Raw genomic sequence first — 16,077 nt, 5'->3', positions numbered from 1 at the left:
GCACACTCTCTGCTGCCTATTTGTCAACCATGCCTCTGTCCAGGAAAAAATTTCTATTCCGTGTATCTTAATTTTCCTCAATAGTCTTTGATGTGGGACTCTATCAAAAGCCTTACTGATGTCCATATACACAATATCATATTCATTACCATGATCTACCTCCTCAAATACCTCAGTGAAAAGAGTTAATAAATTTTTAAGGCAGGAACGCCCTTTTGTAAAACCATGCTGAGATTCGTTGAATAATTTATGCTTTTCAAGATGGCTATGAATTGCCTCGGCAATTATTGATTCCATAAATTTTCCCACTATGGAGGCTAGGCTTATTGGTCTAGTTCGGAGCTAAGGACCTGTCACCTGCTTTGAAAACAGGTATCACATTTGCCATTATCCACTTATCTGGCACCATGCCAGTTTATAGTGATATGTTGAAAAGATTAGCCAAAGGTTTGCTAAGCTCATCTTTACATTCCTTTAGACCCCTTGCATACAGTTCATAGTTTACTATCGTCCTGTTCTACATAATTTATTATTTCTTGAATATTGCTAGTATCGTCCTGTGTAAAAACTGAGAGGAAGTATGTTGTAAAAATTCTACGCATTTCCTTATCACTGTCCGTGAGCTGACCCAAGTAACATTTGAGTGGGCTTATCTTGTTCCTAATCTTACGTCTGTATACCTAAAAGAATCCTGTTGGGTTAGTCTTTGATTCTCTTGCAACTTTAACCTCATCTCTTTTTGCTTTTCTTATTCCCTTTTTAATTTCTCTCTTTAACTGAATATATTAATTTCTTAACTGCCCCTCTCCTCTTTTGATTTGCCATATATGCCTCTCTTTTGATCAGTGAGATGTTTTAATCTATTGTTCATGCATTTAGGATTATTTTTGTTCGATCTGATTTCCCTATTTGGAACATAAGTTGTCTGCGGAGCTAGAACTATGCTCTGGAAAACGTCATATCGCCAACTATCACAACCTACCTGACCCATTGTCATGTCATTCTTGTTCAGCCCACTCAGGTAATTTTTCAGTCCTATGAAATTAGCGAAGTAGAAGCCAGGGACAGAGACTTGATTGCCATTATTAGGGTAATACCATGATATATTTAAACTGAGTGATTTGTGATCACTTTCCCCAAGCTCATCATTAACCTCAAAATTATTTATTAGCAATTCCCTGCTGGCAAGAACCAAGTCAAGCAAGTTATTTCCTCTAGTTGGTTCTGTCACAAACTGTTTTAAAAAAACAATCCTGAATCATATCAAGAAAGTCACCTGACTTTAAATTTCCTGTCAAATTGCTCCAGTCTCTAAAGTTGAAATCTCCCATTAGCACAACATTTTCGTTTGTCGTTGCCTTGCGAATTTCATCCCATAGAAGTTTACTGTAACCCCTATCAAGATTTGTGGGCCTGTAAATCACACGCAAGATTAGTTTTTCATTGCCCTCTAAAGGTTGTAACCAAACAGATTCAGAGGTTGACGCTTTTAATTTTATATCTTGTCTAGCACAACAATTTAAATTGTCTCTGACATACATTGCTACTCCACCACCCTTCCTGTTGACCCTATGAGTGTCAAATAATTTATAGCCCTGTATGTGACATTCAGAAGGCATCTTTCAGATTGAGCCAGGTCTCTCTTATAGCAATAATATCTATGTATCCTGCACTTGCAATTAATGTAAGCTCATCTATCTTATTTCTTACACTCCTGCTATTAGTATAGTAAACCTTATGGGGGCTAGTCTCTTGCTGCCCTCTGCTGTCTCCCTTTGTTTGCTGACCTGATCCATTGTCTTTATTTATAACTTAATGATGACTGTCATTTATACATTTGCTGTTTTCAGCCCTAGTGTTCAAGCTGACTGTTTCCCCCCACACACCCATACCTCCATCTTCTATCAGTTTAAAATCCTAGACATGTCAGCGATGGCCCTCTCGATCGAGTTGGCAAGTGCTACCACCCCTGCCCCAGAGAAATGTACCCCATCCCTTGCATACATATCATGTTTGCCATAAAAGTTGTCCCAGTTGTCAATGAATGGGATTGCAAGTTCCTTGCAATCCCATTCATTGACAACTGGACCATTCATTTCCCACTTCCCTTCTAGGCAAGATGCTACATATGATTGGGACCCCTCCCTTAGACTTAATTAAATCTATAGCTGACTTGTACTCATCTAGCAGCTCTTCTCTCCTACCCTTCCCAATATCATTTTCACCAGCACTGAGATAATGGGCTTGTTCCCATTACCTGACATGATATTATCCAACCTGTTGACTATGCCACCAACACCAGCTCCAGGGAAGCACACCCTCTCTCTTTTACAGAAAGCACGATCCATATATCTTACCTGTGAGTCATCAACCACAAGAATTCGCTTACGTCTATTAGCAGGGGAAGTAGTACTTTTACCTTCACTGGCCACTGAAGTACACTCATCCTGAAGAACAGAGAAGCGATTTCCTACCTTCAAATCTTCTTTCTTAACTTTCCTTATTTTGATGTTTCTCCCATTACTGGGAGCCGCTTGCTACTTGTAGCAGGTATGGGACTGCATCTCACTGCTGGTAGCCTTTCCGTCCTTCTCCCCTTCAGCCTCCTCATAGCAAGTGACAGACTGCACCTCACTGCTTGTAGCCTCATTCCCCTCAAATACTCCAGCCACTTCACACTTACTCCCAAACCCATCGAGGTAAACCTTCAGCCTCCCAATTTCCTCCTGGAGAAGCAGGACCTCCTCTTTCAACGCTCCAACCTCAAATTTTAAAACACTGCAGAAGTAAGCCATGCTTTGTAACTCTACACTAATCCCTCAGCTCATAAGATCCATTTTGAGGCATTTTATGGAGATTTTTGCTTCAGGTTGAAATGTGAAAAATGTAAGTAAGAAATAGAGGACACGTTTGGTATTGGGTGAGGAAATATGGAATTAAACGTGAAAAAGTACAAAAGATATAATTACCGAAAATTATGATGGTTTAAAATAAATCAGTAAGATAATGGAAATAAAACGACAATTTAAAATTATGACGTTATATTATAAATATGTGGGGGGGGGTTGTTACTAAGGTAAGGTGTACACCTTACCTTAGTGCCACTCCACCCCCCCCACTGTACGTAGGTGCAAGAACAGTGAAGGATTGAGTAGGGTGAGTACAGGTGACTGAGCAGTGTAGAGCCAGCGTGGGGTCGGGCAGCACCTCTCAGCACCAATGAAAATATTCCTCTCAAAAAAAAAAAGAAAGAAAAAACTGAAATTTCAATAGAGAAGAGTTATCCGGAGTTGTAAATGGAAATTAAATATCTCAGATGAAAATATTAAACGTAAAATTTAAAAAAAAAAAAAAATAAATAAATAAATAGGGAAGAGATTTATACCTGATCGACTGTCCATCAAGCGTGTCCCTGAAACACGAATTTTTCCGTATCACGAACGCAACTAGCAGACCTACAGCATTAGCGAATTTTCTGTCCAAGCTATTAACAAAATCGATGTTACTTACCAGCATCGTACTTGAGAGTAAGAATTGTAAGAACATAGACAGGGTTGGAGGGCGCCAGGCTGAATGAAAAGGGGGGGCCGTGTCCCAACTCCCACAGGTCATCGTCAGTAGCTGTCAAGAGGCCCACGCGGGAGGCAGGAGCACCCTCCATCACCTGAAGTTGGGTAGGAGGCAGGAGACGCGGCGAGCAGTCGTTTACATCTGTGACAGTGAGGGTGAGGGTAGCGGTGGCAGAGAGCGGAGGGATGCCCTCATCCATGGCAACCACCCGTGCCATGCCCACGTCCCCACCGGGAGCTTCTCGGTCCAGGGCGCGCCACAGCCGCACGCCTCCCACACCATCAACAGTGAGGGCACCCCACGCCCCCAACACACGGTAATCCACACCTTGCTTACCCTCCTGCAGATAACGGACATGATATGTATTAGAAGAGAGCAAGTTACACCTATACCACATTAATAACTTACCAGTTAATGAAATCAAGCAAGAATGTATATTATGAAAATATGTGATCCAACTGACGATAACAAAATTCCCTGTTCAACACAGTAGTCATGGACAATGACAGAGAGGTTCAACATAGAAGTCATGGACAATGACAGGGAGGTTCAACATAGAAGTCATGGACAATGACAGGGAGGTTCAACATAGAAGTCATTGTAGACAGCCTGTACTGTCTGCACAGACAGCCCATGCTGTCTGCCAGCTTAGTTCATATTTCGCGTCATGCTGGTGCTGCCACCTATAGGCCTTGCCACTTCAGTATGCCCAGACTTGCCTCACCCTCACTCACACAGCGGCCTAGCAGGAAGACACAAGTACTCCCAGCTCTCTCGTGGGATGGCCCTGCCCGGCCATGGGCACAAACACACAAGCCTGTGTAACCCACCTACGACTTAACAATAAAGTAAGAAGCCTCCGAAGAAGACGTATCATTTAACCACCCGCTACCAGAACACCAAAATAACCTCGTTATAATGGTACCAGTGGTGGTCGCAGCGTTGTGTTTACCCCGAGAGGAAGGAAGAGGGATGAAGTCATCTTCACTTCATCATCCCATGCAAGAAGCATCCGTCTCTCAATAAGTTATCCTGATGTCGTGTCTGCACGTTTGAGCATCCAGACACAGGTACAAGCAGGATCCAGGCCGAAATTTGCCGAAATTCTCCGAGAATTGTAAGTGGCATCACAGTGACTCCACGCTACAGCGTCCCACGCTACAGTGTCCCACGCTGTTTCTCAAGTCACAAGTCACGTGTTCAGCGTCACTTGTATGTTGCTGTTGTTGTTGTTCAGCTCAGCACAGTCGTTTCAGCAAGCCAGAGGTGAGTTTTGTGGTGATTTCTGCGTCCAGTGTGAGTTCTCTATGTATTTGTGGGTGGGGGAGGAGAGGAGAGGTAGTGGCTGTCCCTCACCTTGCCCATGCTCGCCCTACTCACGCTCACCCGTCTACCATACACCACTCACCACTGCCCACTCCCTCTGCTGTGTTTTCTGCTGTTTTCCATGTGAATTCATTGCCAAAGCTGTGTATCCGAGTGCCCGAGGCCACTCGAAGCTACGTGGATCGCGACGCCACGTGGGTGTGGGCGATGTCATGTAGACCTATGAGCTACGTGAGTTACCAGATGTCCCAAGGCCACATGCTGTGGTCTGCTGCCTGCATCACATTGACATCACCCACGATGCTGCCCGACTTCATGACGTCACGATGTCTGCCTGACGTCACCTCGAGATGTCTGCTGACGTCACCTCGAGATGTCTGCTGACGTCATCATGCCTGACATCACATGATGTCACATCGAGTGTTTCTAGTAATTATTTTAATATTGTCGAGAAGATTGAGAGAAAATATATGTCGTGTGTTAATTAATTCCTCTCAGTCAGTGTTCTCACATGTTAGTGTACCGTATGTACCGCGGTGTGTTTAAAGTTCCATGTGTCTAGTGAGGTCTGAGCCAGACCTGAGTAGCACCACTGTGCTAAGTCACCCGTGTGACCAGTACGTTTGACAGCTGATGTCAAGACAGCTCCGAGTGACCGAGCCCTCTTGTACAAAAAGTTCTTATGCTCGTCGCTCATGATGTTCTGCAGAATCGTACCTGCTACAATTCCCATCGAGATTTGTTTCACTTCACCTCGAGACCTTCAGAGTGCAGTTATATGTAGAGAAACAAGTCTGGGGATGCTTAGACTAACCTCTGCTATAACTCCAACTGTGGAGAGATGATACTCGCCAAGCCGCAGTTAGGCCTGTCGGCAGGCTCTGTGTCAGCCTCATGTCACAAGCTTCAGTGAGCAGCCTGCACAAAGAAGATGTCACTTTGACTGCTAGCTCTCTCACTGCAGTCTGGTGTATGATGTTACGACTCCCAGATGTTTCGCCCAGTCATCTCTGCCACGACTCGCTCCATGCTCGCCGGCAGTGACAGCCCAGCGACAGTACCAGTCAAGAAGTGTCCTCCTGAGTCGCTTGCCAGAAGTCCTGCCCAGTTGCCGAGTTTTGTCGACGCCTCACTCGAGGGCACCAGCATGTTGTGCCCCAGGTTGAGTGAAACCTGCAGCGACTCCTACGATGACTGCTTCACCGTTCCAGAGGAGACCGTAACCTGTTACGTCACAGCTCAGCCGCAGCGATGTCCGATGTCTCCCGTGTTGCAGTATCTGTCCAGACGCAGGAAGGCGTGCAGTGATGCCCATCGACGCTCACTGCCTTTGACCACGATGTTTAGCACACCCCACATGTTTTTTTCTTCCCTCCCTGTAGGAAGTTTTTTTCCATGTTCATATGTATATATATGTTTTTATTTTGTGTTCTGTGCCCTGTTCCTATGAGAGAGAGACCGGGTTTCTTTTACCACCAGTATTGTCGCGTCGGGACGATGCGCGGTAGGTGGCCGAGCATATGTAGACAGCCTGTACTGTCTGCACAGACAGCCCATGCTGTCTGCAGCTTAGTTCATATTTTGTGTCATGCTGGTGCTGCAACCTATAGGCCTTGCTACTTCAGTATGCCCAGACTTGCCTCACCCTCACTCACACAGCAGCCTAGCAGGAAGACACAAGTACTAGTAGCTCTCTCTCGTGGGATGGCCCTGCCCGGGCCATGGGCGCAAACACATAAGCCTGTGTACCCACCACGACATTATCAATAAAGTACGAAGCCTCCGAAGACGTATCATTAACCACCCGCTTGCAGCACCTACCAAACAAACCCGTTATATCATGGACAATGACAGAGAGGTTCAACATAGAAGTCATGGACAATGACAGGGAGGTTCAACATAGAAGTCATGGACAATGACAGGGAGGTTCAACAAAGAAGTCATGGACAATGACAGGGAGGTTCAACATAGAAGTCATGGACAATGACAGGGAGGTTCAACAAAGAAGTCATGGACAATGACAGGGAGGTTCAACATAGAAGTCATGGACAACGACAGGGAGGTTCAACATAGAAGTCATGGACAATGACAGGGAGATTCAACATAGAAGTCATGGACAATGACAGGGAGGTTCAACACAGTAGTCATGGACAATGACAGGGAGGTTCAACACAGTAGTCATGGACAATGACAGAGAGGTTCAACATAGAAGTCATGGACAATGACAGGGAGGTTTAACATAGAAGTCATGGACAATAACAGGGAGGTTCAACACAGTAGTCATGGACAATAACAGGGAGGTTCAACACAGTAGTCATGGACAATAACAGGGAGGTTCAACACAGTAGTCATGGACAATAACAGGGAGGTTCAACACAGTAGTCATGGACAATAACAGGGAGGTTGAACATAGAAGTCATGGACAATGACAGGGAGGTTCAACATAGAAGTCATGGACAATAACAGGGAGGTTCAACACCATCAAGATGTTCAGTCACATGGACACAAGGTCTGAGGATCTCCTTCACTTATATTATAAAAAGTTTTAGCACAGTTTATGAACCTTACTGGAGCTGCACTTTTTCATGCAGCTTAACTACTTTATTGGTCTATTATTAGTAATGACTAATTTTATTATCATTATGCCTTTGCTTGGGTTAAGGATGGGGACAATGTATATACAAATTTATTCCTCCAAATTCTATGTTATCATTGACAATTTACCAAGTAAATGCTTGAGCACTCCGCTCACACACTGAGGTGCCAAAGTTGATCCCCGGTACGTGTGCAAATATTAGGACATGTTTCCTCTGAGCACCTGCTGTCCCTGGTCACCCATCATGAAAACAGGTGCCTGAGCGTTAGTCGACTGGTGTGGGTCACATCTTGGGGAAGGGGGGCATAACTGACCTAATTTGCCCTAAATGCTCTGCATTACAAGAGGCTTTCTATATGTACTATGCCATTGATGTCACCTAGGCCTGTATACCTTGTACATGTACTTGCAAAAATAAAGATTATAATAATAATAATAATAATAATAATAATAATAATATTATTATTATTATATTTCTCTCGACCATAGACCTGATAGGTATAACTTTCTCAGCCTTTTCAAAATCAATTGGATGATTAAAATCTTTCACATGAATAAACAGAGCATTAGAATCTTGTCCACTTCTAATGCTGAATTCATAATTTTTTTTTTTACAGAAAACCAAAAAATAATTGTTACCATGTCCATTATTATTCTTCACATCAAGATAAAGTTAAACTTTCTGTATTCTCATCAGTGTTTTTGAGAGCTCTGCTTACTTCCGGCCCACCAGCACCATCATATAACTCAATTACAGGTTTCCGTTTTACACTCACTTGGCAGGAGAGTTGGAGGGAGGGGGTAAAGGAGGTTTTGTGTGCGAGGGGCTTGGACTTCCAGCAGGCATGCGTGAGCGTGTTTGATAGGAGTGAATGGAGACAAATGGTTTTTAATACTTGACGTGCTGTTGGAGTGTGAGCAAAGTAACATTTATGAAGGGGTTCAGGGAAACCGGCAGGCCGGACTTGAGTCCTGGAGATGGGAAGTACAGTGCCTGCACCCTGAAGGAGGGGTGTTAATGTTGCAGTTTAAAAACTGTAGTGTAAAGCACCCTTCTGGCAAGACAGTGATGGAGCGAATGATGGTGAAAGTTTTTCTTTTTCGGGCCACCCTGCTTAGGTGGGAATCGGCCAGTGTGATAATAAATAAATAATATATATATATATATATATATATATATATCTTCATAAATGTTACTTTGCTCACACTCCAACAGCACGTCAAGTATTAAAAACCATTTGTCTCCATTCACTCCTATCAAACACGCTCACGCATGCCTGCTGGAAGTCCAAGCCCCTCGCACACAAAACCTCCTTTACCCCCTCCCTCCAACCCTTCCTAGGCCGACCCCTACCCCGCCTTCCTTCCACTACAGACTGATACACTCTTGAAGTCATTCTGTTTCGCTCCATTCTCTCTACATGTCCAAACCACCTCAACAACCCTTCCTCAGCCCTCTGGACAACAGTTTTGGTAATCCCGCACCTCCTCCTAACTTCCAAACTACGAATTCTCTGCATTATATTCACACCACACATTGCCCTCAGACATGACATCTCCACTGCCTCCAGCCTTCTCCTCGCTGCAACATTCATCACCCACGCTTCACACCCATATAAGAGCGTTGGTAAAACTATACTCTCATACATTCCCCTCTTTGCCTCCAAGGACAAAGTTCTTTGTCTCCACAGACTCCTAAGTGCACCACTCACTCTTTTTCCCTCATCAATTCTATGATTCACCTCATCTTTCATAGACCCATCCGCTGACACGTCCACTCCCAAATATCTGAATACGTTCACCTCCTCCATACTCTCTCCCTCCAATCTGATATTCAATCTTTCATCACCTAATCTTTTTGTTATCCTCATAACCTTACTCTTTCCTGTATTCACCTTTAATTTTCTTCTTTTGCACACCCTACCAAATTCATCCACCAATCTCTGCAACTTCTCTTCAGAATCTCCCAAGAGCACAGTGTCATCAGCAAAGAGCAGCTGTGACAACTCCCACTTTGTGTGTGATTCTTTATCTTTTAACTCCACGCCTCTTGCCAAGACCCTCGCATTTACTTCTCTTACAACCCCATCTATAAATATATTAAACAACCACGGTGACATCACACATCCTTGTCTAAGGCCTACTTTTACTGGGAAAAAATTTCCCTCTTTCCTACATACTCTAACTTGAGCCTCACTATCCTCGTAAAAACTCTTCACTGCTTTCAGTAACCTACCTCCTACACCATACACTTGCAACATCTGCCACATTGCCACCCTATCCACCCTGTCATACGCCTTTTCCAAATCCATAAATGCCACAAAGACCTCTTTAGCCTTATCTAAATACTGTTCACTTATATGTTTCACTGTAAACACCTGGTCCACACACCCCCTACCTTTCCTAAAGCCTCCTTGTTCATCTGCTATCCTATTCTCCGTCTTACTCTTAATTCTTTCAATTATAACTCTACCATACACTTTACCAGGTACACTCAACAGACTTATCCCCCTATAATTTTTGCACTCTCTTTTATCCCCTTTGCCTTTATACAAAGGAACTATGCATGCTCTCTGCCAATCCCTAGGTACCTTACCCTCTTCCATACATATATTTAATAAATATATATATATATATATATATATATATATATATATATATATATATATATATATATATATATATATATATATTTCTTTGTTTCAACGCACCGGCCGTATCCCACAGAGGCAGGGTGGTCCAAAAAGAAAAACAAAAGCTTCTCTTTTTAAATTTAGTAATTTATAAAGGAGAAGGGGTTACTAGGCCCTTGCTCCCGGCATTTTAGTCGCCTCTTACAACACGCATGACTTACGGAGGAAGAATTCTGTTCCACCTTCCCATGGAGGTAAGAGGAAATGAACAACAACAAGAACTAGAAAGAAAATAGAAGAAAACCCAGAGAGGTGTGTATATATATGCTTGTATATGTATGTGTAGTGTGACCTAAGTGTAAGTAGAAGTAGCAAGATGTACCTGAAACCTTGCATGTTTATGAGACAGAAAAAAAGACAACAACAATCCTACCATCATGTAAAACAATTATAGGCTTTCATTTTACACTCACTTGGCAGGACGGAAGTACCTCCCTGGGCGGTTGCTGTCTACCAACCTACTACCTACCTATATATATATATATATATATATATATATATATATATATATATATATATATATATATATATATATATATATATATATATAGATATATGTCGTGCCGAATGCAGTGCTTTACCATTCTCACGACGCTGGACCAATACCTTGGCGTCCTGCTGAAAGCTGGCTGACTTGGATCAACGTCTAGCGTAAGCTGGACGCCAAGGTATTGGTCCAGTGTGGTGAGAATGGTAAAGCACAGAGTACCTAGTTCCAAGGTTCGTAGGTTCGAGTCTCCTTCGGCCAGAGATCACTGTTTGTGTATATTTTGCCTGCTCTTGCGAATTCCTTGTATGTATATATATATATATATATATATATATATATATATATATATATATATATATATATATATATATATTTCTTAATTCGCAAACAGGCGAAATTATTTACATTGTCTCTAGGTCCACAGCAGGACTCGAACCTGCTAACTCCATATCAGAGTCCACAGTACTTTACCACGGAGCTAGACCCAAGATGAGTATGGGCGCTTAGCTTCGGCTCAGCGCCCATACTTATCTTGGGTATAGCTCCGTGGTAAAGTATAGTGGACTCTGATACAGAGTTAGCAGATTCGAGTCCTGCTGTGAACGTAGAGACAAGGTTTATATATATATATATATATATATATATATATATATATATATATATATATATATATATATATATATATATATATATATATATATATATATATATATATATATATATATATACAGTGGAACCTCAAATATCGAACTTTTTTCAGTCCAAAAGGCTGTTCGAGTGCCTTTACAGAATGAATTTATTCCCATCAGGAATAATGTAAATTAGATTAGTCCATTTCAGACCCTCAAAAATACGCTTATAAAAGCACTTACAAAAATACACTTACATAATTGGTTGTGTTGGGAGCAGTTCGATTTTTGAGGTTCCACAGTATATATATATGTCGTGCCGAATGTGTAAAACTGGTCAATTAGCAAGAACTCATTTAAAATTAAGTCCTTTCTAAAATTTTCCCTTATACGTTTAAAGATATATTTTTTTCATTAATGTTAATGTAATTTTTTTTAATTTTGCACCAAAAGAATCTTAGAAAACTTACCTAACCTTATTATAACAAAAGCAATTTATTTTAGCCTAACCCAACTAAATATATTTTAAATACGTTCACAATAATTTAGTACTAAACAAACACAATCAAATTTTTTTTTTCGTTAGGTTCAGAATGATTTTGGCGAAATTATTGCATACACAAATTTTTACTTGTCCTATATGGCAAGATGAGCGTTGCTATTTAAGCCAAGATCGCAAGTTCTGCCTATTCGGCACGACATATATATATATATATATATATATATATATATATATATATATATATATATATATATATATATATATATATATATATATATATAATGGTATAAACCTTGGTAATAAATATCCAGGCCCTTCTCAACAAGATCAATGCAGTTGAACCATCAATAAAGTTTACACTTGAACTCGAAAATGATGGCAAACTTCCTTTCCTCGACGTTCTACTGTGCAGATCTCCCGACAGTGACAAACTTCTCTTCAAAGTGTATAGAAAACCTACCAACAAGGACGATCTCATACACTTTTATTCACACCAAGACACCCGCACTAAGAGAGGAGTCCTCATTGGCTTCTTCTTGAGAGCTCTTCGCATCTCCAGCCCTTGTTTTCTAGAAGAATGCACTTACATAACACAAGCCTTTACACGTCTTCAGTTCCCATCTTTCTTCATCCGAGATTGCAGACTTAAGGCACAAGCTATCCTCAACAAACCGCCCATTGAACAGCCCCCTAAGCAGTTCATAGTACTCCCATGTGGTGATGTTGCCACGAATACTCGCCGAGCACTTGCTATGAGTAACATCAACGTTTCCTCCATAAACACATCATCTATCAAAGATCTCGCTACGAAACGCAGCCCCACACCTCTAACTTCTACAGCAGGCGTCTACACTATCCCCAGTGGGTTCTGTCCCAAGAAATATGTAGGCGAGACAGGCAGAGATCTTGCGGTCCGCCTGAATGAGCATCGAAATGCCTCTAACAGAGAGGATGTAAGGTACGCCTGTGTCCTCCACAGAGACTCCACGGGGCATTTGATGAACTGGAATGAGGCACAACTCGTTCTCACCGAACCAGACCTCAGACGCCGACGGTGCCTAGAAGCCTCACTAATCGCCGTCACCGACACTATAGAACGCAACACTGGAAATTACAAAATTTCAAAAACATTGGCATACATGATACTTAAGCAGCACCAACCCAACAACACAGGAGTCACATGATTTCATCGTCTACCCGTCATCATAGGTAGAGGTTGTTTTGATAAGGACCTGCCTCGCATGGGCCAGTAGGCCTTCCACAGTGTTCCTCCATTATGTTCTTATGACATTCCTCAGGTCACGTGCGTCACACCTCACTCTCCGCCTATATATATAATGTCTTTCTACCTCTGTATGTAAGAAGTGATCAAGGTACCAGGACCGAAACGTTTTCTAATAGTTGCTGATCCCCTACATGTGTTGTATAGCTTATCTGAGTATCACAGTTAAGACCATCCATATGTTTTACATACACGACCCCTTTGCTAGGCCTAGTGACTAGTTTGTATGACGTCACGCACGAGTGCATGGGAAGCGCTGCATCGGCCTCAGTTCCCCGTTATCCAAGCAGGCGACAGGACAGGCAGTTTGGGCTCTCCCCCTTCATACTCTGCTAATATAGTGTTACCATCTAACAAGTGTGTTTTACTCCAATCATCAAATTCTCCTGATAGAAACCACCAACAAGGACATCTCATAACTTTTATTCACTAGACACCCGCACTAGAGGGTCTCATGCTTCTTCTTGAAAGCTCTTGATCTCAGCCCTTGATTTCTAGAAGAATGCACTTACATAACACAAGCCTTTACGTCTTCAGTTCCATCTTTCTCTCGAGTTGCAACTTAGGCACAAGCTATCTCAACAAACGCCATTGAGACAGCCTAAGCATTCATGTCCCCATTGTGATGTGCACAAGACTCGCCGGCATTGCTATGAGTAATAGTTTCCTCCATAAACCATCATCTATAAAGATCTCGCACGAAACGCAGCCCCACCTCTAATCTCAGCAGGACGTCTACACTTCCCAGTGAGGTTCAGTCCGAGAATATGTGGCGAGCAGGCAATCTTGCGTCCGCCTGAATGAGCATCAGAAATCTCTAACAGAGAAGGATTAAGGAGTGCGCCTGTGTCACTCACAGAACTCCACGAGGGCTTTGATGACTGGAATGAGGCTCTCGTTCTACGACCGACCTCAGAGCGACGGTGCTAAACCTCATACATGCGTCACCGACACTATAGGAGCGCAACACTGGAATTACAAAATTTCAAAAACTTGCATCATGATATAGCAGCCAACCCAACACACAGGAGTCACATGGTTTCATCGTCTACCGTCATCATGAGGTAGAGGTTGTTTTGATAAGGACTCCTCGATGGGCCAGTAGGCCTTCCACGTGTTCCTCCATGGTTCTTGCGTGACATTCACTCAGGTCACGTGCAATCACCTCACTCTCGCCTTATATATAATGTCTTTCTACCTCTGTATGTAGAAGTGTCAGGTACAGGACGAAACGTTTTCTAATAGTTGCTGATCCCTACATGTGTTGTATAGCTTATCTGAGTATCACAGTTAAGACCATCCATATGTTTTACATACACGACCCCTTTGCTAGGCCTAGTGACTAGTTTGTATGACGTCACGCACGAGTGCATGGGAAGCGCTGCATCGGCCTCAGTTCCCCGTTATCCAAGCAGGCGACAGGACAGGCAGTTTGGGCTCTCCCCCTTCATACTCTGCTAATATAGTGTTACCATCTAACAAGTGTGTTTTACTCCAATCATCAGATCTCCTACGACCCCCCACATCATATATATATATATATATATATATATATATATATATATATATATATATATATATATATATATATGTGTGTGTGTGTGTGTGTGTGTGTGTGTGTGTGTGGTAGGTAAGTTTGCACCAAAAGGAACTTAGAAAACTTACCTAACCTTATTATAACAAGAACAATTTATTTTAGCCTAACCCAACTAAATATATTTTAGATTTGTTTACAATAATTTAATACTAAACAAACACAGTGATATGTATTTTTTTCGTTTGGTTCAAAATGATTTTGGCGAAATTATTGCATACACAAATTTTCACTTCTCCTATATGGCAAGATGTGCGTTGCTATTTAAGCCAAGATCGCAAGTTCTGCCTATTCGGCACGACATTATATATATATATATATATATATATATATATATATATATATATATATATATATATATATATATATATATATTATATATATATATATATATATATATATATATATATATATTATATATATATATATATATATATATATATATATATATATATATATATATATATATATATATATATATATTATGTCAGCCTATGCTGTCTGCCAGCTTAGTTCATATTTCGTGCCACTAAAGTGCTGCCCTCTGGGCTTGCCCAGGTCTGAGGGACGCTGGTCCCACACTCACTGACTCTCACAGCAGCCTAGCAGCAAGACACGAGGTCTACTAGTTCTCTCCCTTGTGAGCATGGCCTTCCCGGCCATGGGCACAACACACAAGCCTGTGTACCCATCACTACATTACAAATAAAGTAAGAAGCCTCCGAAGACATATCATTCACTCACCCACTACCAGAAACACCAAATAATTTTGTTTAACATTGGTGGGAAGTGGTGGTCGCAGCAGTTGTGCTTGCCTGGAGAGAGGAAGGAATGAAGTTGTTCACTTCATCCCCCTACACAACAAGCACCCATCTCTCAACGAGTTATCCTTATGTCGTGTCTGCACGTTTCAGCATCTAGACACAGGTACAAGCAGATTCTAGCCGAAATTTACCAAATTTCTTCGAGAATTTTAAGTGGCATCCCAGTGACCCCACGCTACAGCATCCCACACTGTTTCTCAAGTTACGTTTTCAGCATCACTTGTATGTTCTGCTGTTGTTGTTGATCTCAGCACAGCTATTTCAGCAAGCCAGAGGTGAGTTTTGTGGTGATTTCTGCATCCAGTGTGCATGTCTCTGTGTTTGTGGGAGATGATGAAGTGGTCGTTCCTTGCCTCGCCCATGCTCGCCCTGCTGTACACTCACACCTCACCACACTACCATACACCACCATGCCATCACTCCCTCTGCCGTGTTTTCTGCTGTTTTTCGTGTGAATTCATTGCCAGTGCTGTGTGTCCGAGTGCCCGAGGTCACTCAAAGCCATGTGGATCAGCAAGCCATGTGGATCAGCAAGCCATGTAGATCAGCAAGCCACGTGGATCAGCAAACC

General features: G+C 42.2%; 1 protein-coding gene across 1 annotated transcript in view; it reads right to left on the bottom strand.

Moving 5' to 3' along the window:
* Window positions 1-15,868, bottom strand: part of LOC138852815 (putative neural-cadherin 2) — an 82,788-nt gene extending 66,920 nt beyond the window's left edge. The window contains exons 1-2 of the mRNA XM_070085831.1: window positions 15,713-15,868; window positions 3,511-3,910 (exon numbers count right to left, since the gene is read on the bottom strand). Of these exons, the coding sequence (XP_069941932.1) occupies window positions 3,511-3,910; window positions 15,713-15,868 (556 nt within the window). The remainder of the gene's footprint in view (window positions 1-3,510; window positions 3,911-15,712) is intronic.
* Window positions 15,869-16,077: the final 209 nt, after the last annotated feature.

This window comes from Cherax quadricarinatus, chromosome 1 (assembly GCF_038502225.1).
Source record: "Cherax quadricarinatus isolate ZL_2023a chromosome 1, ASM3850222v1, whole genome shotgun sequence".
NCBI classification, from domain to species: domain Eukaryota; kingdom Metazoa; phylum Arthropoda; class Malacostraca; order Decapoda; family Parastacidae; genus Cherax; species Cherax quadricarinatus.
Note: the sequence above shows the minus strand (reverse complement) of the source record. Positions and strands in the feature narration are given on the sequence as shown.